At 28.5% G+C, this 15,609-nt stretch overlaps 6 protein-coding genes across 6 annotated transcripts; 4 read left to right on the top strand and 2 right to left on the bottom strand.

Moving 5' to 3' along the window:
• Positions 1–592: 592 nt before the first annotated feature.
• On the bottom strand, positions 593–4,983 carry Vps39 (vacuolar protein sorting 39). The gene is made up of 11 exons (XM_069119495.1): positions 4,757–4,983; positions 4,374–4,547; positions 4,055–4,310; positions 3,747–3,979; positions 3,415–3,659; positions 2,908–3,336; positions 2,515–2,832; positions 2,030–2,456; positions 1,855–1,962; positions 1,425–1,749; positions 593–1,345 (listed from the first exon to the last, which is right to left on the bottom strand). The coding sequence occupies exons 1-11, from the start codon at positions 4,824–4,826 to the stop codon at positions 1,282–1,284; spliced, it is 2,649 nt and encodes an 882-aa protein (XP_068975596.1). The 5' UTR covers positions 4,827–4,983; the 3' UTR covers positions 593–1,281.
• A 616-nt stretch (positions 4,984–5,599) lies between these two features.
• Positions 5,600–6,406, top strand: LOC138182996 (active regulator of SIRT1). The gene is made up of 4 exons (XM_069119498.1): positions 5,600–5,777; positions 5,859–5,948; positions 6,020–6,168; positions 6,236–6,406. The coding sequence occupies exons 1-4, from the start codon at positions 5,714–5,716 to the stop codon at positions 6,356–6,358; spliced, it is 426 nt and encodes a 141-aa protein (XP_068975599.1). The 5' UTR covers positions 5,600–5,713; the 3' UTR covers positions 6,359–6,406.
• A 134-nt stretch (positions 6,407–6,540) lies between these two features.
• On the top strand, positions 6,541–6,939 carry LOC138182997 (uncharacterized). Its single transcript, XM_069119499.1, has one exon. It carries the CDS (start codon positions 6,552–6,554, stop codon positions 6,810–6,812), a length of 261 nt encoding a protein of 86 aa, XP_068975600.1. The 5' UTR covers positions 6,541–6,551; the 3' UTR covers positions 6,813–6,939.
• Positions 6,940–7,035: 96 nt separating this feature from the next.
• On the top strand, positions 7,036–7,713 carry Nrk1 (nicotinamide riboside kinase). The gene has a single exon (XM_069119497.1). The coding sequence runs from the start codon at positions 7,049–7,051 to the stop codon at positions 7,637–7,639; it is 591 nt and encodes a 196-aa protein (XP_068975598.1). The 5' UTR covers positions 7,036–7,048; the 3' UTR covers positions 7,640–7,713.
• A 919-nt stretch (positions 7,714–8,632) lies between these two features.
• On the bottom strand, positions 8,633–10,791 carry CSN3 (COP9 signalosome subunit 3). The gene is made up of 4 exons (XM_069119496.1): positions 10,608–10,791; positions 9,911–10,171; positions 9,094–9,818; positions 8,633–8,933 (listed from the first exon to the last, which is right to left on the bottom strand). The coding sequence occupies exons 1-4, from the start codon at positions 10,660–10,662 to the stop codon at positions 8,637–8,639; spliced, it is 1,338 nt and encodes a 445-aa protein (XP_068975597.1). The 5' UTR covers positions 10,663–10,791; the 3' UTR covers positions 8,633–8,636.
• A 547-nt stretch (positions 10,792–11,338) lies between these two features.
• Positions 11,339–14,818, top strand: LOC138183161 (dynein regulatory complex protein 11). The gene is made up of 10 exons (XM_069119766.1): positions 11,339–11,842; positions 11,924–12,131; positions 12,218–12,495; positions 12,611–12,920; positions 12,991–13,275; positions 13,389–13,633; positions 13,708–13,995; positions 14,086–14,178; positions 14,271–14,388; positions 14,446–14,818. The coding sequence occupies exons 1-10, from the start codon at positions 11,339–11,341 to the stop codon at positions 14,562–14,564; spliced, it is 2,448 nt and encodes an 815-aa protein (XP_068975867.1). The 3' UTR covers positions 14,565–14,818.
• Positions 14,819–15,609: the final 791 nt, after the last annotated feature.

Below are 15,609 nucleotides of genomic sequence, written 5' to 3'. Positions count from 1 at the left end.
ACGGAAAAATAAAATTATCCATGTACTTCATAACAAATCATAGAAAATCCCCCCAAAAATATACTATTTTGAATCTGTAGAACTTTTATGAAAAATTACGAATTATTCATTTGAATTATTCTGGTAGTTCTATGAACAATTGAAATGATTTTTGAAGCATTCGTTTAATTATCGGCTAACAATGTTACATCGGAATGAATATTGTAAATCATTTTCAAAAATGCTAAAGATGTACATTTTTTTTTTTTTTTTTTATTAATATAAGTGTATTGATCATTTAGTTATGGAATAAATAAATAATCGTTTTCCTTGTGCATTGTCTTCTTCTTATGTATTGTTTTTGGATAACATACATTTTATAACCAATAGAATACTTGTTAAATAATTGTCTTGGAAACAAATTTACTTCTTATAATTATAGTCTTTATAAAATTATGCGTTAGTAATTTACGAAATAAGAAAATATTCCTATTAAGTTTTATTAATGTAGTTACTTCATTATATATTTATATCGTTTAAAAATGTATGAATAGCAATTTTTTGCTTAATATCTATAATATGATTTTATCGTGAGAGTAACTAAGAAAGTAAGTACATTTGACCTTTTATTGCACAAATTTATATGATTAAAACGTTTACAAGTGCACTTGTATCGGTACCGTACCTGCCTTGTAACAGCCGGCGTAGGAATACAAGATAGCTTATGACATCACTAGTCCCGTTTACCCATATTCTGGACCGGGCACGCCCCATCCTCTCCGTTACACATTATTACGAAAATTTATATGACAACCATTCAATTACGAGAGAAAATTTGTTTTGAATATTCAAGAAATATTAAATATAGGAGGAAGTTCTAAAAAAAAGAGCAAAACATACATATACAGTATAAATAATCGCATTCGTTCTTTCGTTACGTTTCATCATTCCCTAATTCAAAATTAATTATTAGAACATCTCTATTTGATATTTTTCAAACGTTTGAAATTGAAAAGTTGAAAAATAATATTTCTTTAATTGTTTATAATTGTGTCCTGAAAATAACATGTATGTATATATAATGTAATTAAATTAATTTTTTGAAATTTCTTCTTAAAGATAAAAATATTAAATGGTATTACAATAAAAAATAAGTTTAAAAGCAGATCACAGCAAATATAAATAGAAAGGTAAATGGAAAATGTATACATTTATATACATATTATAAGCAGAAGGACGTCACAATGTACATTTTACATCACTTAATAATTAATATAAATACATTTTTTAACTAGATATAGCTTATGCCTTACGATCTTGACACGAATAATGTACAATATCGCCATTCGGATATCTCGCAAACGCACTGAAAAATAATTGATATAGTAATTTCTTTGTATGACAATCACAGTCAATATTATTCTATATAGTATTTAAATACCGACCTCTGATTGCCGAATCTCTTTTTACACACTGGACATATATTGAATTCCGTCATAAGAACGCTCTGTGATTCATAATGCATACGCTGCTCTTGTACTTGCAAGAGTTCAGCGTAAAGTAATCCTTTTAATACTTGTATCCTTCTTGCAGTGTTTAACTTTTCCTGCAAACTGACTTCTAAAAAGTATTTGATTCTACCTATAGGAACTGTATCAGGCAGAAGCTCTAATGCCTTTAGTGGATTTATCTTTGATGCATGCTTCTCAAGCAGCTCAAGTGCCATTTCCAAATCAGGCTCTGCTGTTCTTTGCATTTCTGGGATACATCCTATAATGTGTTTCTTATAATATTCAATATATTATATATATTATTATATTAACTATTAACTGTTATCTTAAAATGGACATAATATTGCACACGTCGAAATTTTACCTGTGATTAAAACTCCTTTATCGTCGGGTTTCAACAATTGTTGAATAAGCATTACATAGACTTCATCAGCTCCATCGGATTGTTTTTGTTTATCTACAATTTCTTGATCTAGAAATAAAAAAGTAATTGCACGTTTTTGTAAATAGATAGTTTTAATGCTTCAGTTAACACATACTTTGATATCTAGTATATACGTTATAACAATACTCAGTTGCTTTTGCTATATCATTAAGAAGACTAATATATATTGAAATAGCTTGCTGATGACGTCCAAGTCTTCCAAGAATAATCGCACGCTCCTCGAACAAATTATCAAATGGAAAATGTACTAATATCGTTTCAGGAGTATAATGCGTAGATTTTTCTAAAAACTGTTGCAATTTCTGTCTTATATGTTGGGCTGTTTGTTTTTCGGCTGGTGTAGCATTTTCACTCATACACGCTAAACATTTTTCTTTGTATTGATGTATTAAAACATTATGGAACAAAGGATTAGTATCTTCCCAAACATGTACTACATATTCCAAATATGTTATCACTAAATCTTTGTGATGACATAGAAGATAGTCCAATACCTTTGGTCTTGGTAATAGTTCAACTTGCTGGAATTATAAATATAATTTACAAAAGAATTGAAGAGCATTATATGATATGCATTACCTGCATATCTTCCATGAAAATTCGAAGTCCTTGTTCTGGATCTTCATTCAAAACCCAACCAGCAAACTTCAAAATTAAATCCATATGATCTTTACCAAGTTGCTGCAAATATTGTATCGTTCTTGCAGTGCCCTTTAGACTAGAATCATTCTCTTTTGCATGCTTTTCCAGAAGCTCCAATGCTTTTCTATGTTGTCCCTTGGTTTGATATAATATAATAAGTTCAGGATATTTTTGATGCATTAATAAAGTTTTTTCAGCTTCTGCTAAATGGCAATGATTTAATCTGAGTAATGGTGCTACCAATGCATCAGTAGTCTGTAAAAACATTTCATAAACACAAATTAACTGACATTAGACACTACTTATTATAAGCTAGAAATTCTAAATTACCTGTAGATAACATTTTAACAGAGTTGTGTCTATAATCTTTAATAATTGTTCTGTAGCTACTGCTGTCATATTCTTTTTTCCATTCACTACAGATTTTTCCTCATTGTTATCCTTATCCTTGGATTTTGCATTACCGCCCATTAACTTATATCTAACTTCAGTAAGAAAAATTATTAATGCACGTAGACCTTTTTCTAAATCATGGTCTTGGAGCTTAGGCAAAGTTGGATCACTGACTTCAGGATTACTGCTAGATGGTGTAACTAAATCAGGAAATAACATTATCACTTCATAAGGATCTGTTCCTATTTTTAAGAACTGATCCATTGCTTCTTGAAATCTTTTGTTACGAAACAGATGATGAGCATACAATGTTTGAATTTTATATATTTGTTTATGTTTTTCTTCTTCTGTTATATCGGATAAGCTCTAAAATAACGAAAAACTTTATTTTAAAATTTCATTAAATTAGAATAAATCAAATAATTAAAGCTACTATCAACATACAGTTAATTTTATCGCTAACTGAAACTGAGTTTGCTCTAGTAATGTTCTAATTTGATGTGTTACATCAACTGCTCTCACACACCAAACATGACTAATTGATGCTACAAAAACTTTCCCTTGTTTGCATCTGTATATAAGCCTAGCTTTGTTTAGATCTTTTATTGTTTGAATATGCAGACAACCCTCTATAGTATATACTTCTAATCTGTCATGAACAATTCCAAGTAAATAAGGATCATCCCAAGCTAAAATAATTCAATTTTTATATTATTATACGCAATTCAAGAAAGAATTACATAAATGTTTTTAACACAATTATATATATTCTATACCTAATGCACTTGGTGTATCAGACCATTTTACTGGATTATGTTGAATCAGCTCTCCTCTGGTATCCATAACAAATGATTGAGAGTCTTTTCCTAGTACAAAGGAATTATCAGACAATTTTGTAACACTTGGTTCAGGAGATTTTCCAGTTGGAAATAATTCTTTGGTTTTTCCATTTAAATTCAAAGTTGTGTATGATAATCCACGAAAACCCAAAATTAATGTTTCACCACACCTTTGATAGAATTAAGATATTTTGTTATCCTATCAGAATACATAAATTATTTTGTATCTAACATAGAACACATACCAACATAATTCACGTGGAATATCTGGCACAGTTAATTCAAAACCATTAAATGTCTCAAATTTTTTTCCTCTTGAATTATATAATTGTAGCTTACGTTTCACAGCAACACATAAGTGCACAACTGTTTGATTTTCACCATTTACAATTTGATTTGGTTTTATATCTAAAGCAAATAATGTGGCACCGCGAGTCTTTTGTAATTGATAAAGTTGTTGAAAGTTTGGAGAGTTTAAATCATGAATACATACTATATTATCTACAAAAAGATACAATAAATTAGGTATACCATTTTTGATTAAAAAAATCAAAATAAAAATACCTGTTAAAATTATAAGCAAGTTATATTCTGGTACAACATCTATCTGAGTGATACGCTTTTTATTGAAGTTTTTACTATGACGTAACAATTCTAATTTGTGATTGTCATCTAATACAGATGGTACATTATACATAAGAAGATGACCCTCTCTTGTTCCAATCAGTAAATTGTCATCTGAAACACTTTGCTATTATTCACTACGCTTGCATATAAATATAAAAAAATGTTATAATTAAATATATATTCAAAATAAATAACAAAATATACATTTTATAAAGATGCAATAAAAAATAATTTTATATCCAAAAAATGCTAAATATATCCACATAAAATTATATATTTAGGGTTAGAAATTTTTAGTTTTAAGGTTATATGGTTCCTACCGTACGCAGCCATAGATTCTATTTGAACAGAAATATTTAATATTAAGGTTTCTTCATAAGCGTCGTGCATTTTGACGTTTAAAAAGTAAACTTTTTTATTGCTAATTTCTTTACAAATCCAGAAATTAGAAAATTAATTTTTTAGCATTAGTAATCGATTACATATGTACAGCTGACATTCGAATATGTTTGACAACTAACTCAGACTATGATCAGACTTAATATAGTACAAATCCTTTGATAAACAACGCAGATAGTAAAATTCTATGTATAGGTGCAACTAAATACAGAAAATATAGTAATAGCAGTTTGAAAGGAATAAAGCATTAGCAAGTTATAGAGCATTAGTATTATATTATTTATTTTATCTATTACAATAGCTGCATTTACAACCTGTTGCAATAAACATGTTACATTATTTTAAGTTGTATAAAATAAATTTTTATTTTATAATCATCATTTATTATTTATCTATACGATCAACGTTTTTTAAAATTTAATACAAATGTGTTACGATCTTTTTATTCGAAGGAGATCTTTAGCTTTTTGAATCCACGGTTTATTGCCAAAAGATTCATAAATTACATCAATTTATAATGAACAAATAACAAAAAAATTTCCAAATTATATGTTTAAAAGTTATTATTGTCTAAAAACAAAATTATATTTAATAATTATATGTACAAAGTAATAAAAAGTATGATCTACATTTCGAAAAGTACACAAATTAATAAAATATAAGATTTTAAAAAATAATATTAATTAATAACATAAAACGATGAAATAAAAAGTTCTGCATTTTATACACTTATCAAATATATTTTCTGTACAGATGGCATACTTATAGTTCATTTCTTTCGATTCTATTGTAAATTGTAACTGTATGTGTACAATGATATTTAACACTTGGTATTTTCATATGATACATAAAAAAAATTGATTTAAAATTTTACAAAAATGTCAAATTCGCTTGTACGAAAAGGACTTGAATTGTTGGGTTACGAAAAAAGTGTAAAGCAAGGTATATATTCATTATCCAGCATTTTAACTTGTATAGGTTATAAATACATATTTAATACTACACAAAATATTTATTTTATAGAAAAAAAGAAAAGAAAACACATAAAATATAAAGGTTCGCTGGATCTGATCCCCCCAAAACACAGGATATTTTCTAAAAACGATAAAACAGGTATTTATAACCTTCGAAATAAAAGATTAATCTATCGTTTATCAGCTAATGAAAAGTAAATATTTTTTAAGATCTCGGAACAATCCTTGGTCGATCAAGCAAAGTAACTGTTTACGAAACTCAAAAAAAATTAGCTGCAAAAGTAGATCCTACAGATGAAAATGTACAGAGGCTTTTATTGCTTAGCACTAATCGTATTGATCCAAATACAACAAATAAGGTATAGTTCCATAAATTTTTTAATTACTCATGAAATAAATTTTATTAATCAAAAAATTTTATATCAGTTATTAAGCAGAGCTTTGAGAAAGAGATATATTCCAAAGGAAAAGAAACCTAAGGAACCTGAAGCCACTGCATTTACTGAAGAAGATTTTAAGAAATTTGAAAAAGAATACGTGGATCAGTAATGATAATTTTATATTTCTTAAATTATATATTAGGTAAACGAATTTCAATTAATGAACTTTACTTAGTATACATGGTATTATGGTAGTCACCAATATATAAAGACATTTAATTGTATTTCATCTGTAAAGCAATATTATTTTTTGCACGTTTATATGATAAATATTTAATCTACTGTAAATTGTTAAATGTAAAATGTTTAATAGCGATCGTAAAAGGGGTAAAGTGATATTAATTTTAACTTCCTCTTTATTTCTCTATTACACTATATGGATTATTGGTTTACCATTCATAGATGATAATAGAATACGATCGTTTTTTGGTTCTCACAATATTGCATTAATAATTCCTGCAGTGTCTGGCTTATGCTTCATTGGTGGATTAGTATTGTTTACTATTTATCACGTTAAACCATATTTTTCGAGTAATAAATCAAGTAAACTTCATGATTCATAACATATACATAAAAAAGTTTATGTAAATGAAAATATTATATTGTATATTGCTAACTACATTGTGTTGAGAAACATTGACACACTTGTGTGTATTTTATTATTGATTAAGTAATAAAGTTAATGTAACTTATGTAACTAGACCGCCATTGTTTATATGTATGTTCCTAGTATGTGGCTAGTATGAGTTAACCTATTCTAGATTTTAAGTAAAATTATTATTACTAGAGAAAACTCAAAATGTCTTCAAAGAAATGGTTTGTGCTTGGTATTTCGGGTGCAACATGCAGTGGAAAGACTTCTTTAACTAATCGACTTCATAATGAGTTAAAAAATTCAGTAGTGATATACCAAGACAACTATTTCTTACCGAAAAACGATCCACGTCATGTAAAAATTGATGAACTTAATCATTTAAACTGGGAAGTAATAACCAGTATGGATATGAACAAAATGCGTTCAGATGTTTTACAATTGATCAAATCGTCACCTACAGAAAATAGTTCTTCCGAAACAGTTAATAAAAATATATTAATATTAGATGGGTTTTTACTTTTCAAATGTAAGGTTATTTCAGATTTATGTGATCGTAAATATTTCATAACATTAACAAAAGAAGAATGTTGGGAAAGAAGGAAAGGAAGAGTATACGATCCACCAGATGTTCCTGGCTATTTCGAAAAAATTGTTTGGCCAGAATATTTAAAGCATAAAGACGAATTAATGAAGGACAATGATTTTTGTAAGACAATAACATTCATTGATGGATTGGAAAGTAAAGAAGAGATATTTCAACTGGTTTTTGCGGAAATAAAAAAATTATTATCATAAAGTCTTAATCATATTATTATATGTAAAAAAAGAAGCGCTTAAAACTATAAAAAATAAATATACACCATAAACTGGTTGTGGATATTTAGCTATCATTTAACAAAAAGATAGTGATATTACAAACATTAGTTTCAAAAAGAAACATCCGTACATTCCAGAATGTTTAGCACAAAATATAATTAATATTCTGAAATATTTTCCATAATAATCTAGATCATTTGTCCCAAATATTTTTTTTTAAATTCAAAATAAAATAATCGCAATAATACATGTATATCTTGTATATTAAATTCCCTATATATATTGACAACTGATTTTTACTGAGCTGAAAAGCGTAGTGTACTTACCTGGCACAGTTGTGCATTGAGCGATATTTTTTTTCGAAAATGATAAGTACACTTGTATTTCATCATTTCCCTTTTTGTGAGAAATGTATGTACATGAGTCATTGTTGCATTATCAGTACTGATGAAGTTTTTTATGAATTCCCATGAAAATGCCCATACATGAATCAAATGTAGTTTATGTTGAAAATGTGGTAATTTTGTAGCTGTGTATCACAATATTGTAACTACAACATGTACAATCTTTTTTGTTTTTGTTGCATATTGTTTGCATATAAAGCCTGCTTTAGATGTTAAGTAATTCCTTAGGAAAGAGTTTTAAATTTCGTTCTTTATGCATAGTATATTTTGTACAAAAATTAATTGTAAAAGGCTTAGAAAATTAAGAATGTTTGAGTTCACAACTCCTTGCAGACACTTCATAGCTTACAACTTAGCAATCAATCTTCACTTTTACAGAGATTCAGAAAGGGTATAATGATACATAGCAATGTTCTTTTTATTTTGTACAAAATAGATTATGTTTCGCCAAATTTCGGATATTTATCTTCATCCAAAACAGGCTTCAAAATGTTCAAGTCTTCGTTTTCAACAAGATTCACTTCGTTTTTTCCTCTTTTTTAATAAAGATAACGCACAACGACGTGTATATGTTACATGGAATAGGTGCTATGTTTAGATTGGCCTTGCACATTTGTTACATTTGTTGGAGCAGGTCCAGGTGTTTGATCATCTTGATCATTTTGTCCACAAGCTTTTCGAACATATTGTGGTGTAAGAACAACTTCTTCTTCCATTTCAAGAACTCGTTTGTCCAATTCCATACATGCTGCCATTTCTTTTTCTAATTTTGCCAACATCTGTGGTGAATTGTATTTTTCTGGATCATCATGAAACACTACCATACCATCTTTTTGATTGATTGTTGCAAAAATTTCACCATCTTCTATCTATGATTATAAATATAAAACATCTTTATGTAACATCTATACACATATACACACATTTATTTATACACACAATTATTTATATAAATAATAAATATATATTGTATAAAATAAATATATATTGTATAAAATAAATATATAAATAAATAATAAGTGCATTTACCATGTTTAATATATATTTTTCTGCATCGGCAGGTCCAGATAATTGAACTCTACTAGCCACATCACTTAAGCTAAGAGTCAAAAAAGTTTTTGTCAATCTTTGTATGTTCTTCTTGTATAAATAGCTGAGCACTTGTTTCACCAGTCCCATATTATGGTCTCTTGTAAACAGTTGTTGATATTTGGTGATAATATTCTGCACCTCTTCACAACTATTCATTTGATAAGCTGTAGCCAATTCTTGATACTGTTGACCCAGTGGTTTCATGTACCTATTAACTACTTGACTCGTATACCTAGGTAGATTCAAAACTTTCCCATGCAAAATTAAAGAGACCAGAATATATTTCTTGTAGGCTTCTAACATAATGTAACTAACTGCCATGGCAGGTGTGGTTACACACACTTCAAAAAAGTACAATGCTCTATCATAATTCTTTAATGCTGTATATATCATACCACCATAATAATAATAAAGTAAAAAGTATTTTGAATCAAATTGTCCTTCCTCTTGGCTGATACCAGTAATATCTATATCGAGAAATTCAAGTGCTGGTTTGAAACACTTAGAGAGAAGACATAGTTGACAAAGATCAGCATGTATTGAAGTAAGCTGGCTATCGAATAGTTGTATTTTACGTATTGCACGGCATAATAGTTCAATACCACGCAATGGTATTTGCAGTTCAACTAATGTTTGAGTAAATAAATGGCATAATTCTGCATCTACAATGTAAATGATAGAAATCAATTATAAAAATAGTTTCATTATAATTTTAATGGTTCCCAATACAAAAGAAAAAAGGTTAGAAACTTACATATGTCAGAAGCAAATCTAACTTGTTCTCCATTACAACCAATGATAAATTCCTGAACCTGATTAAATAGTGGTTTATAAGCATCAGCATTGTTTGCACCATTAGGATTAGGCAGTGAAAATTTTACACATAATACTGCCAAAATACCTAATGAATGTTCCTGCAGATTTAGGGTTTCCAAAACATTATCTAAATGTTGTCCATTTTTTATTAGAACATCTGTGCTTTTAGTTATTATTTCTGACAGCTCTCTAAAATTACCTAAGAAACATAAGGCAATTGAATAATATTATTTAACAATTCAAAAAATATTACAAAAATATTACTTCAAAAAATATTATAATTTTATTTACAATAGAATATTGATTTAACAAATGCATATATTTTTTATATACACTTGATATTAAACAATTTAAGAAAAAGGTTTATATGGTGCTGTAAAGAAAAATGTTGATATACATATTTAAGATTTAGTCATAGATATACTTAATATAGAAATCAGATTTATATACGATCCGAATAAAATTAAATGGATGAGTTATTCAATACCACAATGAGAAAATATTGTGAACTCGAATCTTATTTTTCTAGGAAAGGATCATTATAGAGTAACGCAGAACGTTCTAATAAACCTTTAGGATTATTCTTGGAGGTTAGGTTCATAAGAATATAAGGAAGGTTTGAACATCTGTCGTACCTTGTTTTGAGAGCGTCCGCACATTATTTACAAATTGCTCCAATGCCGACGCCATTACTGCAATTGCTTTCTTCTCATCACCACCTTTAATCGGTGATGAACCGTATTTACAGAAATTATTTTCGTGAACAAATGATCACTTAAGATGACGTTTTGAAACAGGCAACCGGAATGCTCTGAAGCATGTTACGAGTTACAAAAATAGCCGGTTGAGTCGAACTCCCTCTTTTATGTTGCACTCAAAAACACAATTTGAATTGAAATATATTTGTATAAATTTGTTTTTCTTGTAAATCTAATAAAAATTATCTTGTACTAGATTGTACAGGAGTTTCTATAGGATGTAAACATGTTCCAGATCTTTGCATTATATGTGTCGCAAAATTGTATATTTATTTGCTTCAAATAAGCGCATGTTTTACTTAACATAGCTATTTCAAACAGTTGTAAAATGATTATACAAATAATTAAACATATTATGCTAACACTTGTAAAAAAATTAAGTTAGATGTACTTATAACAAATATGTATTTAAATATAAAACCTTTTTTAAATAAGCATTTTTAAAAGAATTGTACGTATTACATGCTAGTTTAATTGATGGTTGCTACGATACCAACGATTTCTAACAATCCTGAAAGACGAATAAAGCAAAGTGTTTGTTCACATTATTATTCGATTTATTTTTCTGTAATTTTATTTTTAAATAGAAAAGGAAAGATATTTCGATTATGTCAAGTATGATATATAACGAGCTTTGGAAAAGCGCGCAGACTGATATGGAGGAACTCCTTCAAATCGATACAAATTTGCAAAACGCTAAGTTGCAAAAGGATCGTAAAAAAGCTCATAATACGGTTTCGGAATTATACGTAAGATATATTCTTATCTATAATAAATTAGAATTGTGTTACGATCAAATAATTCAACCGCAAAAACGAATATTAATGAAACAATTGTTAGTCTCATGTCTTGGTAGAATTTTAGAATTAAAACATGAATTAGTCGAAATAGATCTTTCAGAGTATAGTTATTTCGATGATATTTTAATAAAATTAAGCGTTACTCCGCAAGAAGTTGAAATTCAAATTCCAAGATATTTTAGACGTGAGTGTTTACAAGAGATCAAAGGAAAACGGAAATATATAGAAAGTATTTTAAAAGGTATAGGTGTTTTGGATGAAGTAGTTGCACCAAAAAATATGACTGAATCCGAAGCGATAAGACTTATACAGGTACGAATTTATATAAGATTAAAAATGATAATACTATTTGTATATTAATGTACGTTTAAATATTATCTATGCAAATGTTAGGCTCACGAACGCGCTAGACAAGGCCGATTAAGATTTCAATTTATGAAAGAAATTCGTCAAATAAAGAATAAATCTGCGATTAAAGCAGATGCAAAGACAAAAGAATCGTGCGAAAAGACGGCTGTAATAAAAATTCAAAAAGTTTGGAGAGGATACGTGACTAGATGCAAAATTCGGAAACGACGTCTCGAAGAAATGTTATTAATTGGTATTTTTTTTTTTTTATTAAAATTATAAGTGATACATATATAATAAATAGCGTGTATGTATATTTATATTTGTCTATTTTTAAAGGTATGCTTCAACCGAGTCAAGAAATTACGGAAAATGCTAGGCAGGCTGAGAAAGTTAAAGAAGAGAGATATGAAAAACAAATTAAATATCAAGAGTTATATGAAAATTTGGTGGTCGAAGCTAAAGAAAGAATTCGTAAAGAAAAAAGCGCCATAATAGAAGAAAATATAAGGAGTGAAGTCCGAAACTGGGTAAACACTTATTTTCAACAGACAGGAAAAATTCCAGACCTGCCATCTGCTGAGAGTGGAGGATCTAGAATCATATTTAGCAGACAGGTAAAATTAGTATTTACACTTGTAGTGCGTGTACAGCATTTTCAAATTTGCTCTATATCAGCAATAACTCTTTGATGTAACTAAATTGAAGTAGAATGTAATTCCATATATACAGGGAACTGAGAGCACTATAAGTAAATCAACAGCAGTATCATCAAAGGAATCCAAGAAATCTAAAAGATCAAAATCAAAGAAGGATAGTGATGTTGAACAATCAGAAGAGGAAACTGAGCAAGGTTTCAAGTCAGTTCCTTCCAACTTTTTGTCAGAGCTGGTACATGCTAATCAAGAATATCAAGAAGCATGGAAGAATAAAGATGAAGCTGTAAATATGGCACAGTTACCATATTTAGACATGATAGAAAATAAAACAATCAAGGAAGTAGAAAATGAAGTACGCATTACAGTTGACCAAGCACTTAGAGGTAAATTATACCATTACAATAACCAAAATATAAAAACAATAATAACGCTACAATTTTATCATATTTAAAGATGACATAGAAGCATTACAATATGCATTAGACAGAGATAGAGGTCTTAAAGGCAAACGTGTTAAAAAAACTCAAAAAAGAATTCGCCGCAGTGGAAAAAAAAATAAAAAGAGGAAAGAAAAGGATTTGACACCTGATAGAACAACAGAATCTTTATTTGAAGAACTATTAACTCAAGGAATTATTAAGTTACATAAAGAAATTCCACTTTGTAATTTCAAAGGGGAAAAGTCTTTCATAAATTATAATTTAAGAGAAAAAAGAAAAGATCCTTTGCCAGCACTTGGTTAAGTATTTTATATTAATTTAAATCTATAGTCACATATTATATTCCCCATTCTGATTTAAGTTCTTTTAGTAATCCCTTCAGTAATCTTTTTGTATTAAATGTATTAATAGGAGACATAAGACAGTTGATAGCTGAATATTGTATACTTCCCTTGGGAAACAATACTCTTAGAGAACTTACACCACTAATAAGATCAGTGTTAATAGCTGGTCCACATGGCAGTGGTAAAAAAATGTTAGTAAATGCAATTTGCACAGAACTTGGAGCCACTTTATTTGATATTACACCAGCTAACATTGCTGGGAAATATCCTGGCAAATCAGGATTAATTATGCTTATGCATTTAATATTAAAGGTACGCTAAGAAAGATAGAGATGATTAAACACATTAGAGAATGAATATTTATTCTAGATTTATTTCGCATGAAGGTGTCACGTTTGCTTCAACCATCAGTGATATTCATGGAAGGAGCAGAGAAGCCGTTTGTTAAAAAAGTGTCAAAGACAGATAAAACTGATCCAAAACGTCTAAAAAAAGATCTTCCTAAGTTAGTAAAAAGTATTACAAATGAAGATAGAGTGATTCTTATTGGAACTTCAAGTTCACCATGGGATGGAGATCAGAAACTCTTATATCAAACATATGATAAAATTATTTATATTCCCAGACCAGATTATGGATCTATGTCTCTCATATGGAAAGATTTAATATATAAAGTATCACTTTTTCATTAATTTATAAATTCCGATGTACGTTAATTTTTTATCGAAAAGGACATGTATGTAGATATATAATTATATTTATAGCATCCTGGAATTAATAGACAATTCGACACATCTGTAATGGCTAAAATTTGCGATGGTTTTACTATTGGCACGGTATTTGCGTCTATTAATGAGGTATTGGCGAAAGAATTATTTATTATTATTATGCAATTGTTGCGCTTAAATTTTTTATAATCTTTCTTATTACAACAATTGTTGTAAAGTAGGTAATGACTACAAAGCGAATAGTGCAACTAAGAACTCATCCATTGACACATGGGGAATTAATAAACGCGTTAAGTTCGAAAGATCCTGTTTTTCGCGAAGAAGAAGACACGTTCTTGGGTGTGTATTCGTGTGCTGTTATAAATATTATCATTTTCTAATTATATGTAATTACAGCATGGCTTTCAAAAATACCTATAAGTCGTAAAAAACAACGAGCGCTTGAGCTTGAGCTTCAGAAGTTGGAAGAAGAAAGTGAAAAACAGCAAAGAAAAGGAAAAAATTTTCATAAATAAATCTATCTGTATTATTTAATAATATTTATAATTTTATGATATATATAGTATATGTTATTTATATATATTCTATATTATGTATAACAAATTATAATATATGAAATAGCTGACAATTATTGTTCTTTCCTTCCAGTTAAATTTAAGAAAAAATTAATGTTATAATATGAAATATTCCACAATTAATCAAAATTTATTAAAATGAATCATTAAGATGGTGTTTTCTACCAATTTATATTAACTAAAACCAAACAAATTAACAATGGAGTTTACATATATAACATTCTACTTTATTTACTTCATTTTTGCCGCTGGTTACTAAGTTCCTGCAAAGATGCATACAAGACCAATTTACGTAAGTAAAAGTAAACGTAACGTGACAGGTGACAGCTATTTACATTCGAGATCGAAGTTTCAAGTATTGGAAAACCTGTCTGCTTGTTTGACTAAAAAATGAGTTTGAAGTATACGACGCAAGGGTCAAACGGGGAAAAAGATCGCATAAAAATACTTATTACTGATAGCTTCGCACTCATTTATCAGAATAACGTGACAAATATAAAAAAAAACAAATCATGTGCATGTGTAAGTAAAACTAAAAGTAAATGTAGAATTTTGTGTATTTCTTAGCATATTATATTACCATACCGCAATTGTTTTTACTTCTTTATTAATTGTACATAACATTTCGCAATTAATATTATAAAATATTTATAAATTTTTCTCTTGTAAAAAAGGGGGATCGTGACCTTGTGTTACACTGATAAGAGATTCGAGATTCTATCTGCATAATCACTTTATCGTCGCGTGTTAATTACATTTCATAATTTTGTCAAAAGGCTATATTATATTTGGACACATGATCATCTTTGGCAACATAAGTGCGAGTTAGAAGAGTGACAATTGCAATCTGGCACGTTTTTATTCATGAACGTCCCTTTTGTAAGGGAGATAACTAGAATGACTCTGTTTGCTTTGGATCGCGGTACAAAAGTCTCGTTAAGATTAAAGTTATACAGGTTACATGTTTCTTTCTTCAGTTCACGTG

Source organism: Bombus flavifrons, chromosome 9 (genome assembly GCF_040668555.2).
Source record: "Bombus flavifrons isolate JBK064 chromosome 9, iyBomFlav1_principal, whole genome shotgun sequence".
Classification (NCBI taxonomy): Eukaryota; Metazoa; Arthropoda; class Insecta; order Hymenoptera; family Apidae; genus Bombus; species Bombus flavifrons.
The sequence above is the reverse complement of the archived record's forward strand: the minus strand, read 5'-3'. Positions and strand labels throughout refer to the sequence as shown.